Consider the following 24,201-nt stretch of genomic DNA (forward strand, 5'->3'; position numbering starts at 1 on the left):
AACTTGAAATCAAGGCCTTCTCTAGGTAGACAGCTAGATGTAGCTACTGAGTTTCCAGCTGCCTTCTTCTTTCATCCCAAAACAACTGCAGATTCACAGTAGAGATCACAGCCACAGGCTATGTCACATACATAAGTACAAAATTAAAGGCTGCTAAAAGAAGCCTTTGTAAGTCTTAGTGCTAAAATAAGGAATCTGTACTGTGCAGTTTAAACAAATTATTCAAGCAGCACCAATAAAGGTCTGCAACGGATAGTTAACAAGACATCTTCACAAAAGCAATACCCTGTTTACATAAGTGGGCAAGATCACGCTCTGATAATCACTTCTGTACCATCCGCTGTCCAACTTTTTTAAATATACATGCAACTAAATAAAAGAGTGTCTACCAGAATATCTCTGTTTATCAATGCAAACTTTATGATCACAGGAGACTATTATAACGCACTATTCCAACTACATTTTCAGTCATAGCCACAACAAGATTGGGCTGGATTTGATTTTTACTATAATCAGAAAACGCAAACCATAGGAACAAATAAAACATGTTAAAAGAGAAGGGCAAAGCTAAATTAAAACCTAAAATCAAATCCTGCCTGCATAACTATGATACATCGGTAAAAACTTGCATTATAGTTTAGCCCCAACAGAAGATTCATTTTTCAGGAGGCAGAAATAAAACACAACCAGTTTTGGTGTTTAAAGATTGTGTTCCCATCTCGCTCTGTTACACTTCATACAAACTTCTGCTGCATCCAGGCACAACAGACGAGAAACTAAATTGAAACCAAAATTAATCACTGGGATGTTATTAATAAACAACCAGCAAAACAAGTAAAAGAAACAACCCCCCTCCAAAATTTAGTTCAATGAATAGCAAATACCATTAAAAAGTAACTCCTGTCCTTTGCCCAGGAAAAATAATGTGAAGAAACTTCTAATGCTGCAAACAGTTTAAATAAAGATGAGAGCTTTACAGTTAAGAAGCAGAGCTAAGAGTTTGCCACAAACACCTTCTCTGCCTTTGAGCAAAGCAGGACTTGGGTATCTTCAGTATCACTTTTCTGCCATTTCCATGTTACAAAAATTCTACTTATCTCTCACTGTAAAATTAAGTCATTTCACTGCCAAGATCTTTTCTAGAAATACAAAGCATTAAAAGGTGTGAGAAAATAGCATTAGACTCCAATTTCTTCTTGCACTGGTTACCAAAGAGAATATTAGAGCATATACGGAATTCAGTTAGTCGTTCCATATCATAAATTCTCCATTAGTGACATTCTTAGCAGGAAACGAGGCACAGACGGGGAATCCTAACCAACAACTGAGCAACACACATAATTCCTGAGCAGTACGGAGAAAGACAGTCTCGTCATGCTATTGTATTTAAAAGGAAACAGGAGATGCTTTTGGAATTGTTGCCTAAAAATTAAATATGACTGCTCAGAAAAATGCCGTGGATACACCTAGCACAGCATTATCAAATACCAGAACTGATACAATTCACGGATTTGGCTTCTCACAAATTTTCTAATCGCTGTGACCAAGATCCTTCTCACTGCCGGAGAGAAGGACGGGTGGGTCTCTGTGGGAGGACGTTAAAGCCAGTCCCCAATGAAGTTAGGTGGCCGCTCCCTCACCTGGGGATTGTCCCTGTCACGGCCTGTCACTTGTCCCTCGGCTGGTTTTGCAGCTGAGGAAACACACTCCGAAACTGAGCAGCCCAAAGGGGGCAACTGCTGACCAATATTTCACATTCAGGACCTGTTTCTCTGACTTGCATTCACATCGTACCTACGTGAGAACTCTCTAAAGGAGAAACAGATCATATATGATGAGGACACTGGTGCCTCCAGGGAAAGAACTTTTCTAACGTTAAGCTTTGCAGAGATGAGACAGTTGGTGATCACCTTAGATAACTGTGGGTTATAAGAGGATACAGCTTTTCAAATTTATGAGTAATTTCACAACTTCTAGATTTCCAAATATAAGACTATAGTGATCAAAACCTGAAAGCTATAAAAACTTGCATGAGCCTTGGAAAGCGTTTTTTTCCTTGAAGAAAGTACAGCTGATATGCACAAAGATAAACGAACTTAGAAACTTAAGTTTTCTGAGTATAAAGCTAAGAACTTTGGTCTTCCCTGGGTTAACCCAGAAATAAAAAGAATCCACTTTTTCTCTATACTACGCTACCAGTTCTACACTGCAGCCTAGACACATTTGAGAATTAGCGTATGTGAATATCAATTTATGCCACCTATCGATCACCAACAAATCCTTTCCTGATCTATGGCACCACTATAGAATTCAATGGTTCTGGAGACTAAACAAGAATTTGCTGAACTATTTTTATAATGACTGGCTTAACAAACCTAAATAGAACATTACTGCACATTTTAAAGCGACCCATCTTTACCTGAAGTGAATATTTTATAGTTTTATCAATAAATTTAAACATAAGTGATAATAATTACTGATTTTAGGCCTGATCTCACAACCCTTACTCACACGAGTAGTCCCACAGGATTTTAATCTGACTACCTCAACGAATAAGGGGTTTAAATTATTCATACATTCACAGATTTTTAAAGCCAGAAGGGACCATTATGATCATCTTGTCTGACCTCTTGTATAACAAAGGCCATACGATTGTATCCAGAAATATTTGCACTCAGCTGAATAATTTGTGGTGAAATCAAATTCTGTTTATTGAACTTCCAATATTGATTTAAATTTTACATGAAAGAAAACTGAAATTGTTTAGAAAGTGGCTTGAACTACATTTCCTCACACTTGAGACCAATTATTCCTTGATTTCTATTCAGAATTTTTCTAACTTCTGGACACTGGCTTTTGACATGGCTTTCACACACAGACTTGAGTGTCCAGCAGTATCTCAGGTACTCTCAGGCCAAAATCAAGTCACCCTCTGGGCTCCTTCCAAACATTAATTGGCAGTTGATTACTATTTGTTTACTGCACTTCTACCACTCCTGCCCCGTACCATGTTTCCAGATAACAACTGGAAAAGCATTTGACTACTGCTAATGATCCAAGGAACATCTATCTCCACCCCAGCTCTTTCACACACAGGAACAAATGGAATAGCTACTTAGATCACTACCTTAAAGATTATTTAAAAAAAAAAAAAAAAAGGAAAAGAAAAAGAAAAGTTTTGCTTACTTTCTTACTCAGAATGACTTAGACTTCAGGACTAACTTTTTTCAGGAATACTTACAAAGACTGGCTATTTGGCACAAATTCACCGCAATGATTTTTGAAGCCAATCACCAAGTAGTATTACAATCCATGCACAAACTGAAGAAACCTAGAATGCCACAATGCTATGTGACATTCAGCCCAGATCTGATGGATTCAATTCTGTCAGGCTGTTAAAATATATAATCTGTCTGACTTCTCTCATCACAGAAATACCGAACTACTAGAAACCTTAGATTTACTAACTTCAGCTCTAAGATGCCACGTGAACAGGTTATGTGAAAAGTTCTGCTAAGATGCAAATCATCTTTGCCATGTGTTTCTCAAGGTTTGCAATTCTATTTAGCACAAATGCCTTGTAATGTACCTTGAATAAGGATACCCTACTACATAAACAAAGACATTAGATTTGAAAAGGTTCTGCATTTTTTATGCTGATTTCATGATACTAGAGAAGCACACAAAATGCACAAATAGAAGTACAGAAGAAAAACTGACCTCTCGCCTACCTGGTCTAAAGAAAAGGTAATGAAAAAACAACTTGTAACTCACAACAAAGATAACAGAATAAGCAGGGCAAAGGAGGAAGACACACTTTCTTCACTTTCCTGTATCAAAGGATATACATCCAATCTAGAAAAATATCCTGAATTCTGAAAATCCTCCATTCCATTCTACAGTAAAGCCCATGGTTTAGTCCTGTCCTCTGTCTCAGGAAGCAAAGAAGCCAGCTTTGTCCTCGCAGGTCACTCATCTCCAGGACTGGAGCTGGACTACCTGCACAGAAGGTACAGGGTGATCTCCTCACACATGGCACAGCCCGCTGGCCTACCCCGCACAAACGTTCCATTCATGCTGCTCTTCTACCGCAGGGGACACGGTACAAGGAAAACGTTTATAACTATCCTACACTGAGTTTTATTAGGCTCTCTCTTAAAAATACTCCCTGTATTAATGTAGTAAGATAGCTCTATACAAACTGAGTAGCAATTGCTTCAGAAGTGAGTATCGAGGACTTCATATATGTACTATCTACACTGACTTGGTTTTACTATAAAGTGGCTTTCAGAAGGCTACAACCACTTTTCTGCATTTCCTACATAACTAATCGCTCAACCTTCCCAAGCCAACTTCTTCATCTGCTTCTGAAAAGATCTGTATTATTTTCAACTGCTCTAAGGCCGGGTTTTATCATGCCGTGTAGCCAAACGTTATACTAAGAACGCTATGTGCAATTCAGAAACACAAAATCGGATTACAGTCATCCCTGTTCAAGCAACTAAGTCCTCTTAGTGCACACAAATTCTGCAAGATCGGGGGGTTTATGCTCCATTTTTGGCCAGCACTGTGTAAACACTCTCCAATCGCACAACTCCTACAGCGACACAAAGAAAGGGTGCTTTTTATTTTTCCCTGTGTGCAATGTTTCTGCAACGCCCATAGACTTCATACAAGAAAGACCATTAGTTTCTATATAAAGACTGCCATAAAAGTTTTATAGTTTCTATAAATGTATAAAGATTGTTGGTTTCATTATAAACTCTGTTTCGATGCCAGCGGAAAGAAAAATTACTGGCAGAACAGAAGTAGCAATCTGCATAAGTACCAGGTTGCAAGCATGCATACCTCAGTCACTCTCGTAGTAATTAACTGATACATAGAATAGTCCATCAAATTACAGATGAGTCGTCGTACCCACTTGAAGCAGCTCACAAATGGGAACTATCACCACATAATTTTTTCTTTCCCTTCCAGATGAGCTATAAGGATTAAAACAGTAAGGAGCCAAACGATGCACTACACAAAAAAAGCCATTGCAAAAATACATCGCATTTTACAAAATTGTACAATTCCTGTTACGCTTTCCACTGATTGACTACTTTCTATTTTTATATATTTATACATCACCTCTTAGCTCAAAATACTCCTTCTGAATGAAGTTCATATCTTTGCAACAAACTTCCTTATAATAAAATTAATTATCCCAGCATAGCTGTAAATCTTGGGATTAATCTTTAAAATAGTGGGCAGCCAATATTCATATGGTGATAAGAGTAAAGGGACCTGGACGTAGTTTGGTATTTTTAATATTCCACTATGGATTTCACCTACAAAAAAAGTTTTAAAAAATTAACTTCATTACTATAGCTTTAATAGGAACCGAAACCAGGGAATTTAGCAGTACAGAACTATTTTTCTGCTAGATCACTGACTTCTTCTTTTTTAAAGGATACTTCTACCTATAGTGACTGTATTTCACCAAGAATAACTAAGAGTACTCATGTCTTTTAAATTCTGAGACCACTGCTAAAAATCTAGCACTGAAAAACTGTTGCGTATAATGCCAACAATTACTGTTTTTCAAGCTAGGTACAACTGCATATACATAAATACACGTTTTAATAATAAGAGCTATTCTAAAACACCCTAACAAGTTAATATGCTCTTATATTTTTAAAATGTATTTCAAGATTACTTCAGCCCCCCTCCTGCCATTCAAAAAAAGCCCCCTAGTTTTAACCATTTCACGTGGCCTGGAGCAATCATTAGCATTTTCTCTCCTTAGTAAGGCTCCTAAGATACCTCGTCTATGACATTTTCTATAAAATATTCCGTTATACAGTTATTTAAGAGATTTAAATCGTAGATGTCACTGTGGTCCGAACGTGTCAAAGACAACTTGAGGGCAAAAAATCAGGCCACGCAGAATTCACTTTGTCAGTAATTACAATCAAAATTCCTGCAATGTGGCTAGTCTGCTCATTACTTCCTTACTTTGTATCAAACCCCTTATTTACATTTCAGATTACATTTTTCATGAAACAGTAACATCTATCAGAGCTGAGAGGACTGAAATAATGAGGGAGAAATATTTTAATAAAACGTGTTGGGTCTGCATTACTTCCGTGTCAGAAAGAAAGGTTTCTTCTGTAGCGATGGATCATTTATTCTGTCTCTAAATGAGAAGCAAAAGATGAAACTGATGAACTTTTACTGCCCATTTGTCTTTAGCAGACAATTAAGACAGAAGATCAAAATGGATTATCATACCACGCAGACAACTGGCCCAACAGTAATACATCTCCGGGACCACAGATTTGTAACTCTCTTTTATCCCTCCCCTTTCTTCTTACTCCTTTTTCCTCTCTAAAGGCAATGCTAGCTTTGTGGCTCAAGGGGAGCCAAAAGGCTGGTCATCATTATTCAGTCACAGATGTCAATCTAACCTCCCTTTTTTCTCAGTTTCTAAAGCAGTGAGGCACAATAATTTGTGACAGATTCTTTTACTGTAAGGTACAAAGAACACACAGAATAAAACATCTAGCAGCAGCGAGGGTCTCTGATCAGATGTGCTGGTACATGGGAAATACAGTGTATGTAAAAACAAGCACTGATAGTTTAGATGAATAAAAAAACTTGAGGTGGTTTTTTTTCCTTTTTTTTTTTTTTCTTACTAATAAGTGCTTTACCTTGTGTTGATTTAACTCAAATATTCCTTCTGGATTAAATCATAAATGTTTGATTGCTAGAAACATTTCTGCCTGCACCAACATGCGTGTCACCTCTTTCCTTTGCATACAGCATACATGCAGGAAAACTGAGTTTCGTAGCGTGTATCTATCTTCAGTGACACTGCATTTCTAAAATGTTTTCTTCCAAAAAACAACAAACCAGAAGTTTTAAGAAATAAACCTACTTGACTGATTTGCAGCCTCTACGTTTCTCAGAGCTCTAGATTAATCAGGAAAAATGTGGATGTAGCTCTTTTCTACGTTTTTTTTCTCTATAGCTTACTAGAATATCCAGAAATAAGTGATTTTTCAAATCTAAACTTGTCACCTTCGGATGTGTTCTCTTCTTAAAGAATGTATAGCTACTGTTAACACAGAAAATGCTCCTTCTGCCCATCAAGAAGGAAAATGTTTTTAAAATGTATTCCGAGTTTGAAGAGTTTAGCCTCCTTTCTTTTGCTTTCCGTGTAAGTTTCTAAGTGCAAAACATCTGATAATTTAAAAATCCATTCAATCCCCACCAACACACAAATGCACTACTGTGTGTTTTGTAGGGTCTGACATAAGAGATAGGAAATTATGTCCATAACTGGGTGAACATCTTAAGAATTATATATGAGCCTGTGCCTCCTCTGAGTTTGATTCAGTCTTGCATATTCATAGCATTATTATACAAGTCTAATCATCTGCAGCGGCAGGAAGAGGACTGTTAAGAAATTCATAAAGTAAATTTTATGTACAAGACTCTCTTGTAATACCTTGATCATGGACACAATTGTCTGTACCAGCTCTGAAGGACCATCAGTTCATGCATGACCAATATGATACACTATAATGAGCTGAAAAGTAGTCTATCATGTAAATACAAACTTAGTGATCTATTTATTCACAAATTACGCACTGACAGTGGCAGTGAGAATGCAGTCCCCCAAAAAAGTTTAGTTCCATGCTATATTTCATGTGTAAATCAAGTCCTAAAACTACAGTGAAAAGCAGCTGGGTAGTTGAATAGCTGCTTTAAAGGGGAAAAAAAAATAATATTACTACTGTTACAAAGCCATCCGGAAGGCCTGGTCAAGGTCCCATTGCACAGAGTGATCGCAGCCAAATATGAAAACATTTGCTCTGGTCCTGATAAGCTAGCACATCTGATCATTTGTTAAATGCTTCAACCTAAATGCCACAAAATTCCATAATCAGAGGGAAAGGATCTGAAATAAAATAGCTCTGCTGACCCTAACTGACTATCAGAGACCCACCAAGGCAAAATTTATTGTTATATTAAATAGTTATACAATGCCATAACTTCAGCACTTCCCAGATCTAAAGGTCCAAGAAATGAGCCTGTGCTCCCAATCCAGAGGCAGCAGTTGCCCCGATCGCTGGCAAACAATACCAGCGCCTGAACCCCTGCGGTCCGCACAGACAGCGCGGCACTAATCCCCTCTCGCCAACCTCCGACCCCCGCCCCAACCCACTTCTAATGAGACCCAGTAGAACACAAGGTCGCTTGAAGTTGTTAATTTCTAAGTCAGATCCTGTGAAAAATTCCAGGTTCGATCTGTGTATAAATGAAATGATAAATACCTGCGTGTTTTATCTGCACATTTGTATTTCTACACCATCTTTATGAACCAGACTAGAGACTGCATGATCAGGCAAGAATTTCAAAACTGTTCTCTACTGCCAGGTGCCCAGTTAAATATAACTATAAACCTTTCAGACAATGAAGTGAGGACTGCCAAATGAACTGCAGGCTATGGCACCTAAAGGCAAAAAGTGAAATTTATTAATCAATTTTCCTTCCCACTCTCATGTCTTCTTGTAAAAACTAGACTGTAAAACAATCTTATGAGATCCAAAATTCTTCCATTTTCTGCTTTAAATGTAAAAATGTTTTTATCCTTCTGCTCTTAATTACAGTTTCTTTTTCTTTCTAAGAATGCATTTATCTCTTTCAGTAAAAAGAGCAGCAATAATATGTTGAACAAGCCTGAAATAAATTTTGTCATGTAAAAAATTAATTACGCATTCCAAACCTGGTCACTGTAGCCCTCTGGGAATTGCCTCCGCACCTCAGGATCTGTAAATAATTGACAGATAATATTAATTGGCTTTGGATTAGTGAGCAAGCAGAGAATCACACATTAATATTTGATCAGAAGATGATAGCAACCCTGGCAGGGGATCCAAGGAGGGCAGCTGAGGCTGCTATGTTGATAAGAGCAGGGAAGGACTTTTCAAGGCTCTCCCTTTACCCTCCTCCAGAAAGACAAAAACTGTGCATAAAACATACACAGGCCAACCACATGAAACCCAAACTATTTGTGTGTACGTGTATGTGTACGTATATATTTATAGATAAATAATTTTGTAAGAGATGTCCTGTGCCACACTGAACTTCAGTCTGCTGGCCCGGCTTGTCACCAGAAAACAGTTACCAAATGCACGTAAATTCTTAGGTTCTAAATTCTCATCTAATAGCCAGTTTTGCCAGCGACAGACACTATGTTGATTAGAGTCCTTAAATAGTTTCATTTATAAATGAGTTTATCCAGCATTTAAATTCCAGTTTAATTTATCCAGAATTTGAAAGAGGTAATTAACGTAGCCCTGGAACCTCTGTCATCAGGAAAACAAATGTTAAACACTTCAGATTAGCAAGTATTCAAGACTGATGCAACATCCTTATTCGTTTGGCTGTCAGAATAAATAATATGGTAGTATTCCCTGAGAAGTTTTCTTAAATTTAATTAGAGATGTTCATAAAACAACAGAATACTGTGATTGAAATTATTTATACAACAACCTATTTAAGACAGAACTCTTCAAAGCCATCCATTTTTCAAAGGAATACAGCTGAGAAAGCCAGATTCCATTCTACAAAGAATTTTTTTAATTACAAAAAACAAACCATACAACAATCACACAAGAGTTCAGAATAAAGCTTAATGCATGGAAAGAAACCACTGGTATCCTCTGCAGTTTCTCCTCTTTGCGCAATCCGAGGGGTTTGGCTGCAGGACGTTCGGCTCCCTGAATGCACTGGTTCCACCAACGTTGATCGTTACGTAGGGAGTGACACTGCAGACACAACCTTTGCTGCCGAATTGTTGCTACACTGCGCTGGAGCTAAGGCTGACGGGGAAGAGAGTCACTTGTATGGCACCTGGACCCTACACTGGTATTTCAGAATCCTAGATTTCTCATTGGCAAAGTTTACTTTAGTAATAAATTAGTTGATCGGTGATTTCATCGCTAGTGGATGCATTTATGCTGGAGATACAGCAAGAGTGTACACTATTAAACCTCCTAGCTTAACTTTTTCCAGACAATCAGATGCTTAGTTTTAACATTTCCCTATTACACACATACAGCTACATACACAATATATCAAGTTTTACATATGCATATGAGCAAACCCTCCTACATTAACGCAGCGAAGCAGAAATAGCAAGCAAGGGATCATCTTTAAAAACCTTAGACTGAAAAATCTTAAATCTATAGGCAGGTAAGTGTGCCAAGCTAAGGGTCCTAACATGCAAATAAATGTGAACTCACCTGGCAAGTCCTTTATACACAATTAACAGGATAATACAGTTTCGTATTTCACCAAAGCAAGCACAGTATCAGTGGTAAGATGAAACTATGCAATATCTGTTATGATGTATATTCTTAGTATTTTTAAGGATATTTTTGTGAATTGATACCCTCACACAGACAGCACTATTTCACTCACTGGATTAAATGTTACCACACTGTAACTTTGAAATAGATGTGACTGAGATTAGAGTCCCCACTTGAGCCAGTTTGAGCCAAGTGAACGTGTTCTCAAAGCGCACAGTCCACAATTCTGTTTTCATCCAAAAAATGGATCTCTCAGTGCTATGATACCTTCTTAAGCTAACTTGTCTTTAATATAAGTAAAAGCTTCCTGCGTCAATCAACTGCATAAATTGGAAGAAATTTAATTCCATCTACAATGAAATGCAGGGAATTAACTTCTCATCACCAATTTCAGTGGAAATAACAGCAATACGTACTTAGCTGGAGAGGCAAAGCACCCTGTGGCATTGCACTGGCTGTGACACCCGGTAAGACAGTGGGATGCACAGTTGTATACAGTCTGCTTTTGATGACAAATCTCATAGCGTGGCTAATCCATATAACCTGGAACCCTGCAGTTAAGAAAACCACCTTTACATTATGCCTGGCAGCCAGACGTTTGCAGGTCTTCCTGTTTTTACAAGTCCTTGCTATTTAACACTGCATCAGCTCCAACATTCCAGCTTTTAAATGGACTGGGAATATTTACCAAACTTTCAATATCTCTATTTGGAAAACACTACACAACGGGAAAAAAACCCTACTTCACATCTTCTTATAACTTTCATCACTTTATCCATTCTTCATTGTTAATCTAATGTTCATTCGAAAAGCATTTTCAAATACGCTTATCTACACATACATGCACAATAAAATTATAGTTAAATTCTACGTGGTCATTACATGAAGTTCCAGGAAGGTGGAGCACCCTCACTAAACCAAGAAGGTTTACATAAACATGTACATTTAAATATGGACATCAAGACAGTTTATGAAACACAAATATCTACAAAACAAACATGACTATTACTCAGTATGGCCAGGCTGTTCTTTAAAAGCATAACCATAAGGCACCTAATAATCACAATGGACATCATATCCAAGTTATTCTAAGCAGAGGAAAACAGTCACACAAACGAAGGGATGCAGGAGGGTACGAAGCACTCAGGATTCAGCTTCCATCAGCACCACTAGTATCAGCAAAATATGCTTCAGCAGTCACATAAAACACTGGGTAAAGACATGAACATAACTGACTGTCAGCTCTGCCTCTACAACTAACGCGTCGTGAAAACTTCAAACGCTTTTACTAACGGAAATGTGTTTTGCACACCGCGTGCAAACAGAGTTAGGCCTAACTCCATTGTATTTCCAACGAGTAAGAAAACCCTTTGCAACTCAAAACAGAGCGAGTGCTCTGGTTCCATACTAAGTGAATACAGTTTGCATTGCTAACACATTTGTATTTCCCTCTAGTAGCAGAGATTCTACCTCACATCAATGCACATTATGTAGAGCGTTGTATTGATAACCATATTTAAGCTATTATTCATAGTATTTTAGTAAATATGCGAATGTTTCCAAGTACTAAAACCTATTACTGTCTCTCCCTACAGAATCTGGTTCCACAAAAAGCCAAATACAGGAAAATATTGAAATTAGCTGTGAACTGTATAATCCCATTGTTCAATTTCATGGCATTTAAGACACTACCTTCCCCTCCTCACAAGTCTAGATGTTAATCCATGCTGTAACTTGATTTAATTTTCCAGATGACAGGATGGGAACATGCTACAATGGCATATTAGCGTAACTATGCTGTTCTTATGCTCTCAACTTTTCTCACATCATAAAGTGAAGAGTTTTGCTTTTGAAAGAGGTATGCTTAATTACTTCTAAAAATAGCACAATCCAAACTTATATGTATTTGAAGTATGTATTCGAATTATAAAACCAGGGAAGTTCTTCAAAATTTATCAGAATAGACTTCCCAGACTTAACCATACAAACTCAGTACATACTAACCTGCTTCTTCTGATCAAAGTCAGCCAATTGAATCCATACTGGTTACAAATAAATCAGATATACTAATCTCAAATAGAAAAATACCACGAAAACCACTTCATTTTTTCTCCCTAACTAAACAACTTAGCTCGTTCATTTCTTTAAGGTCTTCATAGCTGCAATGAAACGAAATGGAATTCTGTTTAGAGCAACTATCATTTCACTACCCACTCCACATTACAGCATTTAGGCAGCACAAGTGGAAAGCAATGCCAACTTCCTTCCCAGCCGCCACAAACTCCTTCACACCCTGTATTCAGTACAGGCAGACACCTGGGCTTGTCCCTAAACTGCTGCAGACAGAACATGCAGATACATCTCAGAGTGGGGGAAGGAGGAGGGAAAAATGTGGGCTTGAGGGGGGTGGACAAAACGTGGGAGAGAAAAATCCTCCACATGTAAGAATAGACATAAAAGAACAAAGAACAAGTTCTGGCAGAAAATACATAGGTAAGAAAATGTATATTTTCCCAGATGTGAAGCTTTAAGACTTGAATCTTTTCTTCTTAAAATACATCTTATTCTAAAAGCACACAGTCAAGAAACAATCAAGTTGTGAAAGAAAAATCTATAGGAACATCTTACAAATTTTATTTTAAAAATCTCCCAAAACACAGAAAAACCCTGCCAGCACCACAATGCAAGCAATTGAAATTACCCCAAAATACCGATACGCGTAGGAAGCATACATGGCAGGCTCAATATTCAAAAACGCAATCCATGTGAGAATAGTACGCAATGCAACTATTCACCTAGTGGAGCACGTTTCAAATATTCCATTTCTAGAATACAGTTGGCAGCTCTGTGACAATTTAAGCCTCAGTAAGTGGACACTGACCTATCATTCCCAGTTACTGAAGGTTTTGTGAATGATGAACCAGCGTGGCGAATCAGCAAGTCCTACGTACATCAGCTGCTGTTCAAACGAGTCCACTGACACCAGTGCCATAACACCCAGGCTCGCAAGTTTGCCTCTCTCTTAACAGAACACTTGGAAGTCTGCCCTGCAAGTGCCAAGAATCTCACTGGTAACATGAAAATGCTTTTCACAACAGTTTAATCTAGAAACAGAATATAAGGCTTGCGACTCACATGCAAAACGCTGTTCAGAGTTCAGTAAAATGATCCAGAAGTGGAAAGACTGAGAGCAAAAGCAGCATAAAATATACATCATAGGAAAAAGGAGGGAAGAGAGAAAATCAGAACAGATTAAGCAAATCTCTAAGAATTCCATAATTGTTTTTACATTATTAACACATCAAGAGCCAGAGGGGCAGTGAGAAGCAAAACTTTTCTAGGCAGTGTTCAGAAGTATCTTATATGTGTCTGTATTTTTAAAATCTGCCCAAAATAAAGCAGGTTAAGGTACAACTCCCTCATGGATCTTTCCTTAAGGCTAGGCACAGTTCTCCAGAATAAAGGGGCATGGAGAGGTAACAGCCTTAACAATGCAAGAACCAGAAAAAGTCGACACAGTAGCCCTTACGTTTCAGCACATCAGAGGTGCCAGGGGCCCTAACTGAGCTCCTCCCGTCAGTCTGCCAGCGCAGCAGTCCATCAGCAGCTTTACGGTCTATACAGAGTAAACCTTCAATGTGAGACTTTCACTGCTTCTTGCCTCCAATTCAGCCTTCCATCTGAAGGAGTACTGGTTAAATTCATTTTACAGTACTGTTGAAAAACTAAAGTACAATAAAAGCAGAATAGAAGCAACACTCAGTTCTTGGGCAAGAGGAGAGGAAAAACATTTGTTGCCTTTTACAGAAAGGCTACATCAGTTTCCTCTTAGCAACTCCAATCCGTTATCTGGTGTCAAGTTGTTCAACTGTCCAGCTCGCCACTTAAAAGGCAGTTAGTACCACAAGGACATTCTGCTACAAAAAAAGTAGCAGAATTCAGAATAGTATTTCCAGTTTCCTCTGGCACAGTTACAACTTTGACAGAATGGGTTCTTTTGTTTCAATACCACTTGAAGAGCTAAAGTATCCTAAAATAAACACAATAGAGAATAAAAACCAAGCAAAAAAAAACCAGCAAACCACATCACTGAGGTTAGCTCTGATCTAGAAGGTAACGCAAACACAACCACAAAATCTGAAGACTCGTTTCAGTTTCTGTTTTATTTCAAATCTCTTCTGCAGAAGAGATTCTGTTCTCCCAAAGAACAAGATCAGCTCTTCACTTCCAGCGCACTAAGTTCTAACAGAGGCAGGTCAAGAAGCAACGGACTGAGGAAAACGCACATGTTGGAGTCAAGATCTGATAACGGATAAACAAAAGGATATTGGGACAGTCATGCATCAGACTCATCTTATTTACTCTCTTGGATTCTCATACGAGATGATGCCGAGTTTAATAAAAACTTCACCGATTCTTTTAATGGAAGTTGTGAAACAGTTCTGTTGCAAGCGCAGTGTTCAATCCATGGAATATGGTTGGGAAATTACCTCTGTATTAAATCTTTAACTCCTTTTATTTCATCCATATCAAGAAACCAGTTTAAATAAAAACAACTGTGCAACAGCACAGATGAATTTCTCTTCTACCAACACCCTAAACTGTAATAATGAGACATTAGAAAGGCTAAAATGCCTCCGGTGATCAGAAAACTCAAGAATTATTTCCTTCCAAAGTATAGCAGAAACTTTCAGTCCAGATTAATTTTTAAACGGATTATGCCAATATAACTAAAGCTAGAACTATAAAAAGTGAATGCATAGGACAGAGCTAAAGCTAAAATAAGAGAGATCAAAAACAAGACTCAGAAAAGTACTTATTTCAAGTCTTGTTTGTTATATGTTTCTCCCATCTTCATTTGAGGTCTCCAGATCTATATGCAATGGTTAATTACTCTGGTGATACCTCAAGTCCCCAGTAAAGCATGGCTGATGAATCTTTTGACTTTGCTTTACTACGCGCTTAAGGGGATATTTCTCTTCATAACCATCTGTTCTTCAACCAACCAACCCAGAAATTTAGTGTTACCGGAAATCTAAGCCAAACTCCAGGAGTCCTGCAGGGAGCAAATTTTGAATGGATTTTGGCTTTAGTTCTGTTTTTTACCTCTGTAACCTCAGTCAACAAATTATACAGCAAATAAAACTTGCAAAATACACAATTAGGTAACATCCTGCATCAACATTAAAGAAATCCACCAAGCCTGGCTTACAAAATTAAATATGAAGTGTTCTGAAACATTTTACAGGCTGCCTGTAATCATTATACAAAAAGAGTTTAAATGTAGAAGTTGAATAGGAACACCTACTTCAAGTATGTTTGTTTGATTTTAATAATTTTTTTCAATTTATTTCTGTTTGATCGGTATATTTTTTCTCGTAACCTTTTCACCACTCTATAAATTTAACAGAGATATGTTTCAAGTGCTCATGCCGTGAATACTCAATTTGTTTCTCTCCTGCCTCTTTGTATTTATATTCTGAGACAGCAGAGTTGCCTGGTGACAGCCTCTTCACTTCAACAGCAGCTGGCAAGCCCTCCTTGTCCTGAAAATATGAAAGAAACAGTTAACTAATATTTCATGCTACAATTTAAATGTGACAGTGTGGAAATGCTGGTACCACACAGGGTAGGATTTCCAAGATAAGATTTTTTTCTTAAGGAAGAAAAATAAACAGGCCTTCATCATGTGTAGCTAGTACGCAGCAAAAATTAATCCGAGTTAGTGCATCATCTAGAGTTTAACAATAGCAGACACAAGTGGTGACCGTGTAAATCTGCCAATCTAACTTATATTTCCAGAATGCAAATTCTCAAGTTACGCTAGACAACACCAAAGTAACCAGAGTTTTGACATTTTTACAAGAAGCAGTCACTCTCTTTAATATTTACAAGACATGTATTTCAAATTGGTTATGTATGTCTATCTGCTTCCCCAAGATTACTGCTGCTGCTGGAGATTCAAGCATATGTAGCCTAAAAGAACTTAAGCTAGATTTTGACAACAAAAATTAAAAATTTATATTTGATAAAATTAGAGTTTATAGCCAACTTAATTCATACCTAGCATTGGCTCATTAATAAGCACCTTCATTCGAAACAATCCTTATTCAATTTATGTAAAAATTTTCCTTAAAATTATGCCACATTTTCTACTTTTCTGTGTCAACCAGATCATTTTTAATTCTGTTTGTTGTTTTGAAGAAAGCCAGGAATAATATTTCAATGTCATACTGCTTTTTAAAAATACTATATTACAAGGCACTCATGTAAAACCACAATGTGGCCACGGCAATCAATCAACTACATTACAAAACCTAAAGGAATTGCTAATGAAAACAAATAGTGTTCTCCAACATCTCACCAGCCTTTTTATTCCTAGAAAATTCTCTGAGTTTTATAAACATTTTCCAAACTGGTTTATTTTCACCATTTTTGTTTTAATGATAGTATGGCTAGTTTAATTTGCTAATAACCTATATTTTCCATGTATTACAGAACACTTTACAATCATCCAACTTGCTTTTAATCTCCTTCCAGAACTTACCAAAACTACTAAGTTCAGAGAGACATATTATTAAGCAAATACAAGTACCACAGAAATATATTCATCGCTATATGGACTGTCACATTTCAGGTTTAATCTGAACTGACTCTAAAAGCACTTGGAACAAAAACGTTTGAGTCAACCATAAATTCTTGAAGTGTTGTACTAAAAAAAGAAAAGAAATCCAACCCTATTCTTCAGCAATTGTATAATTGCCTAAACTACACAGAGAATACCTTCTTTGTTAAACGTGCAACTGTGAATACTGATTCCTACGCCCCAAGCTATGTAACTTTATAATGGTTAAAACTCTGACCTTACTTTCATACTTTCAATATTGATAGTCTCAAACTGTTTTCAGTTTCAAAGTCACCATGTGTTACTTCAGTAGAGTACCATCCGCTCCCAGTGACACCGCCCGGTGTTACTGATCTGCACAAATATCATCTCTTATGGGAATCTCCCCGCACAGCACTATGAGATTTCATAGAAAACAAGCTCTTCAGAACCATTTCAGGGTTTGATGGCTTCAAAATTTCTCTTATTGCATCTCAGGATGCTTTAGTTATTCAAGTGGCATTGAAACAGAAAGAAACAGTTCCTATCAAAGACAAAACTATGACACAGTAAAACAAAAATCGCATTCTTAATCCTACTGTTTTCTTTAGTGGAGTTGTTAACATAAATACTTTTTGGAATGTACAGTGAAATGTGTCTTGTCTATTATACAATGAATCTGATTTCTAGGCTTCAGCATCAGCAAAGGACAGCCAAATGTAGCTATCGCTTTTGGGGAGTAATACACACCGCAGCTGTGGTTCCCACAGTGTACACATGCTCAGAGCTTTATGCTTACTGGGCTTAAAACTACAGAAACTTGTGGTAGTAAATGATCCTAACTGACCAATAGTCTCACTGGCCATCAACTCACTCCTGAGTTTTAAGGCATGCACGATCATACATAGAAGACAGCAACAATTATTTTGCTGCTAAACTTCAGAACTTGCACCCTTTAATACTTGATTTCACCTCTTTGTTTCCGCTTCAAGTGTGTAAGATGGTTATCTCAACTTAGCAGTCATATTAGTACTGACCATTTCACCAAAATGGTAAAGAAAATTAATAAGGGCCAGTAAGATGTGAGTTTAAAAAAAAAAACAATAATCAGAGATTGGTCACAGCCTTAACTAAGGCTGCAGCATCACTGAGGTCTCATGAAAACTGAAGCATTAAAAGAGAGGAAAGTTTGTAAAAACAGGAAAAGCATTTAATATATTCTCCTGCAAAAACTTCTATGGCACCAGACATGTTGATGGTAGAAGCTGAACTTTTGAATAGTATTCAAAACTTAGTGGGGATGAGGGGAAAGAGGTCCTAACACAGAAAAATACACCTCCTGTCGTAGTTAGTGACCATAAGATGAAAGAAAAACACAATCACCGAGCGTTCAGCTGCTCAGAATGACTTCTCTCTTCTGGAGTAAAGTTCATTAACCGGACAGCACCAAGCAGTGCCGAAGGACTGTGGGTATATTTACACTTGCAGTATTGACCTACTTCAGAGCTGCAATGCTTTCAGCTGCTATTAACAAAGCTCGCTTCATGCCATGTGTGATGCTGTAACAAGAAGGTCTCCAAGAAAGTAAGTTTAGCACACTTAAAGCAGTACTAGCAGCTTGAAGAATTAGTTGTTTTATCCAGAGGAGCTTGCTGATATTCAGTGCAACCAGACAGGAAATCTATTATCTCACTAGAAAATTATGAAACATTTTCGTTACTGTAGAAAAGGCAAGGCTATCAAAATGATTTTTAACTGCAGAACAGAAACGCCCTCAGAACATTTTAAGATATTTGATACTTCCATGATGTATGATGGCACATATCCAGCTACCCAGATACTCTCCTGAGAGAGTGGACTAGTCTAGTTCTGAGCAGAGACATGTCATAATCATGTTATATTCATTTAATAGGCAGCCCTGGAAATCAGGTGTATATAAAACTAGCAATTTCATTAATTTCCTCTCTCTTTTCCTTACCCAGCTTTATTACACCACAAACTCGCTATTGCACTTTCGACTTTTTCAAGAGCTCTGCCAATTCTTTTCAATCTGTCCACCTTTAGCAGCAGATTTGCTGAAAACAATTTTTTGCTTCACTAGCAACTCCAAAGGTAATCTGAAAACGCAACTTAAATCCACTCCCGCAATTTTTCTCCCCAGGTTGATCCACGAGGTGCTGAAGTGCAGACGGTCATCAATTCCCATAGTGCTGACATGCAAATCTTTGAGGATGAGGAAGGAAATGAGGAGGGTGACTTGTCATGGCCAGCTGGCAGCACAAACGGAGTCTCCAAGATCCGCACATCACCACCGAGTTGCAAGAACATCAAGTATTATGCAGACAAGAGGGAAAGCTGTGTCCTGTAGACACTAAGTCCTCAGAAGCAACTTCTCAAAATAACAGGGAAAGCTGATGGAGCAGAACATTCAGAGAGACATTTTGCTCATAGCGCTCGGCAGAGACATCACTGAGAGCCAGAGCTGCACTCGCGTTCCTGCACCCCCTCGTACGCTGAGCACTGGCGAGCAGTACGACAACGAGAAGCAGTTTTCAGCAAATCTTAAAAACGTGAAGTAGGCTCAAGAGCTGCAGCTGCTTTCATCACAGACCAGCACACATTGAGAACTGTAGACTCTTCTCTCGTTATCTCATAGCACGTCTAATTGGGCTTCCAAGCTCTCTGTTCCCTAATGCCTTTTCTAGTTCTGAACTCATACCACCTTTGAATTCTCTGATGAGTCTCCACAATATCAACAGGTCATTTCTAAAAACTCCCCATCCCGTTAAACTCTCTTATCTGCCCTTTATCAACTCATCCATTTTGGAGTATGGCAACGAACAGCTTTTACAGCAATTCATGTACTGAAAAATAAAGACCTATAATAACACTAATACTTCACATCGTAATTGTGCTATCGAGGCTTTACTGCCTTTTCTTAAATGACCAAACTAATGACAAAGTTCTCCCCATCTTTGTAAACAAGCATATATGTTTAAATTTTAAACACGAAAGATTAAATTAGAAGTTACACACACAAACACAACTTCTCTTAAAAGGCTCAAAACACTGTATTTACATCTGCAAGTACTCACTTTATTACTACAACCTTTATAACAGAGCTTAGGTTTGCTTCAAACAAAACAGGGTTCTCAGCGATAGAAGCCCAAGAAAAAGCCCTGCATACAGTTAGTCTACAAAGAATTAACTGGATTAATTAGCAAGGGATTTGAGAAGCAGCTTGGAGCTAGAAAACCAAAACACTAAATTGTTTAAATACTTTGGCAATGGATCAAGGTTTCTAGGCAGCCCTATGTTCCATTCTCTCCTTTTTTTTTCTGCTCGGTGTTTTAACACATTTAACCTGACGAGGTACTTTTTCATGAGATATGAATGACACTGTCAAAATACCAAAAAAGAAGATGTGAATTAAAAAATGCCACAAGCTGTTAGCAATTCTGCCAACATGTATGAGCCCAGGCAACATTAATTAAAAATCAATAGCTTGGGACATAAATAGCTCTTATCTCTGTTATAGTATAGCTCTAGCATAACTCGTTATTAAAGGAAAAAAAAAAGGCAATGTCTTTGCTATTATACCAGCTGAATTGACCACAACAAAACAAAAGAAGTAAGGCAGAAACACTGAGCAAAGAAACACATACAAGAAAGGGAGGACAGGCGTATGAATGATTGGAATGTTTCAGCCTCGCACTGTCATTAACACATAACTGGCTGGAAACAGCCACGCAGCAAATACTTGCAGAATAAGTCACCAGGAAGAGCATTTTACGGTTTTAGTGCTAATATGATTTTCTACATAATCCTGTATGTGAAGGAAATAATGTAGAAATCTTTCTGACAGCTAGAGCTTATTAATCAGTATCTTTATTATGCATCTCAACTAAAGATTAAGGTACTGTAAATTCTCCATTAATTACAAAATAGAGGTGAGAAAGAGGCAGGAAATTACACGCAATTTTTTCTTCTTTAGTGAGATGTTCTTCAAACTAAAGTTACATCAGAAGGCATCAAAGCTAGAAAAATGTAAGCTAAACTAAGAACCCACCACTTTCAAAAGCTGTTTTCAAGCTCACGGATTTGCCAAACATTTGAACAACCCAAACCCATTTCCTAAGAGGCCACCTAAGGCACACTAAGCTGGGTATGTAGTTTAGGTCTGACATAATTCCTCGACAATCGTAACAAGTTACATTTCTGAACAGTTTCATACATATTCTTTTTTATATTATCAAGGTTTTTTAGGAACCATACTGAAACGGAGAGGTTAAAGTCAGTTTTCTTTTGTCTAATGACTCTTGCATTATTAAATTACTTATTAACGGTGGACATATCAAATGCTTCCATCAAGACACAGTAGTCCAGATCAAAGATGAAGAAGTCAGCCAGCACTATTTAGCAAAAATTTGAGTTCAAAATAAAAGGGAAAATTTCATTTACATAAGAGCTACGTGCACAAACAACAAGACACTAGAATACTGTGTAATTCAATGGAAGAGCAGATCCCTTAAGGTGGAAATGTCAAAACAAAAATTATTTCGAGAGTCATGATTTCAAATATGAGCTCTCCAGAATGTTGTGTAGCACGCAAATGTAGTTGAACTCAGCCACAGACAAAGAGCAACACCAAGCTTTGGGTAACACTGCGGTGAGCAGTCAGTCATCCTGGAATGAAAAGTCTGGAACATATGACGACACCAGCTTCATAAAATCGCATGGCAAGGAGAGACGGGCCTATAGACAGCTAGAAACTCACTTCTATCAGGGCAATGCAGTCATGAAGCACTAACCTTTCTCTTTAATGACAATATTTTGCTGTGACATTTGAACTGAGCCCTGCCTCACAGCTGAGCTACGAGACATTCCTGCACAGAAGCCAAGTACCAGGACAGGGAAACAAAGACCTCACTTTCACAAGACGTTTTGGTCCAAATTTTGTTGGGCTACAGTCAGAAATGACACATCCTTCAGCAGGCTAATAGTGCAAGGGGGAAGAGGGGAGCAGAAAAAAGTGTTAATATAAATTGCTGTACTTTGGGGGGAAGTGGAAAATTTTACTTTATCTCAGTTTTTAAGATGGTTTTGTCTTCTAAAATTATCTTGAACTATCTAGATTCTTAACTGTTCAACATCCATTCCCTTGCCAATTTCAGTTAATCCCATTTACAGTGTATCAAATACAAGTTCCTGTTGCCATATTTGATAGAACACAACTCTTCGTCCAAAAATTCAATTATGCAATCTTAATTTTTAATAAAAGAGGTACCTTAGAACACAGAACTGCTGCTAACAGCATCCCCCTAAATGGAAATTCCACAGGGTTCCCACAATAATGTTTTATATCATTGTAAAAACATAAACTATCACCTCATTAACATTTCAACCATCTTCTCCATTGAAGGTTCAAGAACACAAAACAATTCAGAGGCTTTGTAATACCATCCCTCTCCACTTTATCATTATAAATTAAACTGATTATTAGATCCTGAACTAATATGTAAACTCTTTCAAAGGACATGAGGTACATTTTTCTTCTGCAAAGAAGAAGATATCTCCCTATCACACTCCACTTGTCTTAAACATTAAATAAAAATACTTATACTACATAAGCGGCAAAAATGGAAGATATTTTTGACATGTTTTGGGATTACTTTTAGCATTCTAACACTGTTTATAATACTGGTGCAAATAGTGCCACCAATAAAGAAACAAACATTAAAAAGGTGTCCTTTAAGCTTCCCTTTAAGGCATCTCCCATAATCGTATAATTTGCTGTGGACATCATTAAAATGTAAAGTTAATGAGGATTCAGCTGAAAACAGAAGAAATGTAACCTATTTTCAGGCAAAACTTCTAACACTGCAATCAGAGGGAAAACCTCTTTGATGTCTCTTTGTCTCTTCTCATTAATTTTCTTTTGGTTTAAAAAAACACAAAGGCTGTTTAAACTAAAAATGCATAGAAGTTTAAACATGGTAATTATAGTCAAGCTGCAATGAGGTCATTAGGTTTTTAAAACTTTGAGATAAACAAAATTGAGATGTATGACTATTTTAAAAACATGTCAATACTCCATTTTAATTGTCTGTTGGATTGACATGCACTGTATTCTAAGGATTTAGTCTAGATACAGAACTGCTTCGAGATGATTTAGTGACGGACCTAATCCCATATCCAGAGCAAAGCAAAGCAATTAAGAAATGCATCAAAATGAAAAGCACTATAACTACTGTATTACTGGATACCACATTTGGTACTTGTAAGTGTGGCAAAGCACATTTTTTTACAATCTCCAGGCGAGAGATGGCAAATTGTGAGATTCTAGTACTTTTTACCACTAGAGTTCATTAAAGAACAAAATATTGAACAAGTCAAATAATTCGATTTACTAGCTATATTTATTTATGTTTATGAACACTGCCAGGTACACACACAGCTCTGGTTTAACCTGCTAATTCCAGCCAGCAGAAAACATCTCTAAGAGCTATTTAATTACATAGCAGTGACAGAATCTATGATGCACCGAAGTGGTACGTATTTTTAGTGAATAATTTACAAGTAAATTTTCTCAAAACATAATCAAAACAATTTTTAACACTATTGTGTGCAAACGATGACAGATTATCATAAACACAAGTAAGGCAATTAAGTCATTAAATAAAAGTAACAAATATACAGGAGGAACATTATCTTCAGTGTAGAAGGACATTAATCACAATGAAGCAAAATAAGCATATCTGTAACATTTTTCCATGTGCAAATATGACCTCTAGATTAAATGCAATGAGATCAATATATTAGTCTATCGTAATTATCTACATTTGCAGACGTAAGTTACAACTTTAATAGAGAATTATTCACCCCACTGAATCTTTTTAACTTGTTTGATAAATTCCTCTTCAAATTAAACTGAGTGAATGATCAACAGGCAAGCATCAGATAAATCCAGATACTACTTTAGGTGCAAGAGAAGAACAACTTAAAAAAGACATCTCACACTTAATGCAAAACAAAGTTATGGGGGTTGTATTTTGGTTTGGCTTTTTTTCCTTTTTTTTGGTCTTTTTCTTTCCTCAGCCATATTACACTAAATTTGAGCCTGCTGTTTTAGTACACACCAGTTCTGTTCTACCATCTCATCACCTGACTACTGAAGAGACAGCAGTATAAGCTACTTTCTGTTCTAAGTTGCTTCTCACACCCCAGTATCTTTCC

At 37.3% G+C, this 24,201-nt stretch overlaps 1 protein-coding gene across 1 annotated transcript in view; it reads right to left on the reverse strand.

Moving 5' to 3' along the window:
* The window catches only part of LOC104271878 (DENN domain-containing protein 1A-like), a gene marked incomplete at both ends in the record, with an annotated part of 102,486 nt that overhangs the window by 69,623 nt on the left and 8,662 nt on the right, over positions 1-24,201 (reverse strand). Inside the window, one exon of the mRNA XM_009866693.1 lies at positions 8,774-8,817. Coding sequence (XP_009864995.1) covers positions 8,774-8,817 — 44 coding nt within the window. The remainder of the gene's footprint in view (positions 1-8,773; positions 8,818-24,201) is intronic.

Source organism: Apaloderma vittatum, unplaced genomic scaffold (genome assembly GCF_000703405.1).
Source record: "Apaloderma vittatum isolate BGI_N311 unplaced genomic scaffold, ASM70340v1 scaffold16383, whole genome shotgun sequence".
NCBI lineage: Eukaryota > Metazoa > Chordata > Aves > Trogoniformes > Trogonidae > Apaloderma > Apaloderma vittatum.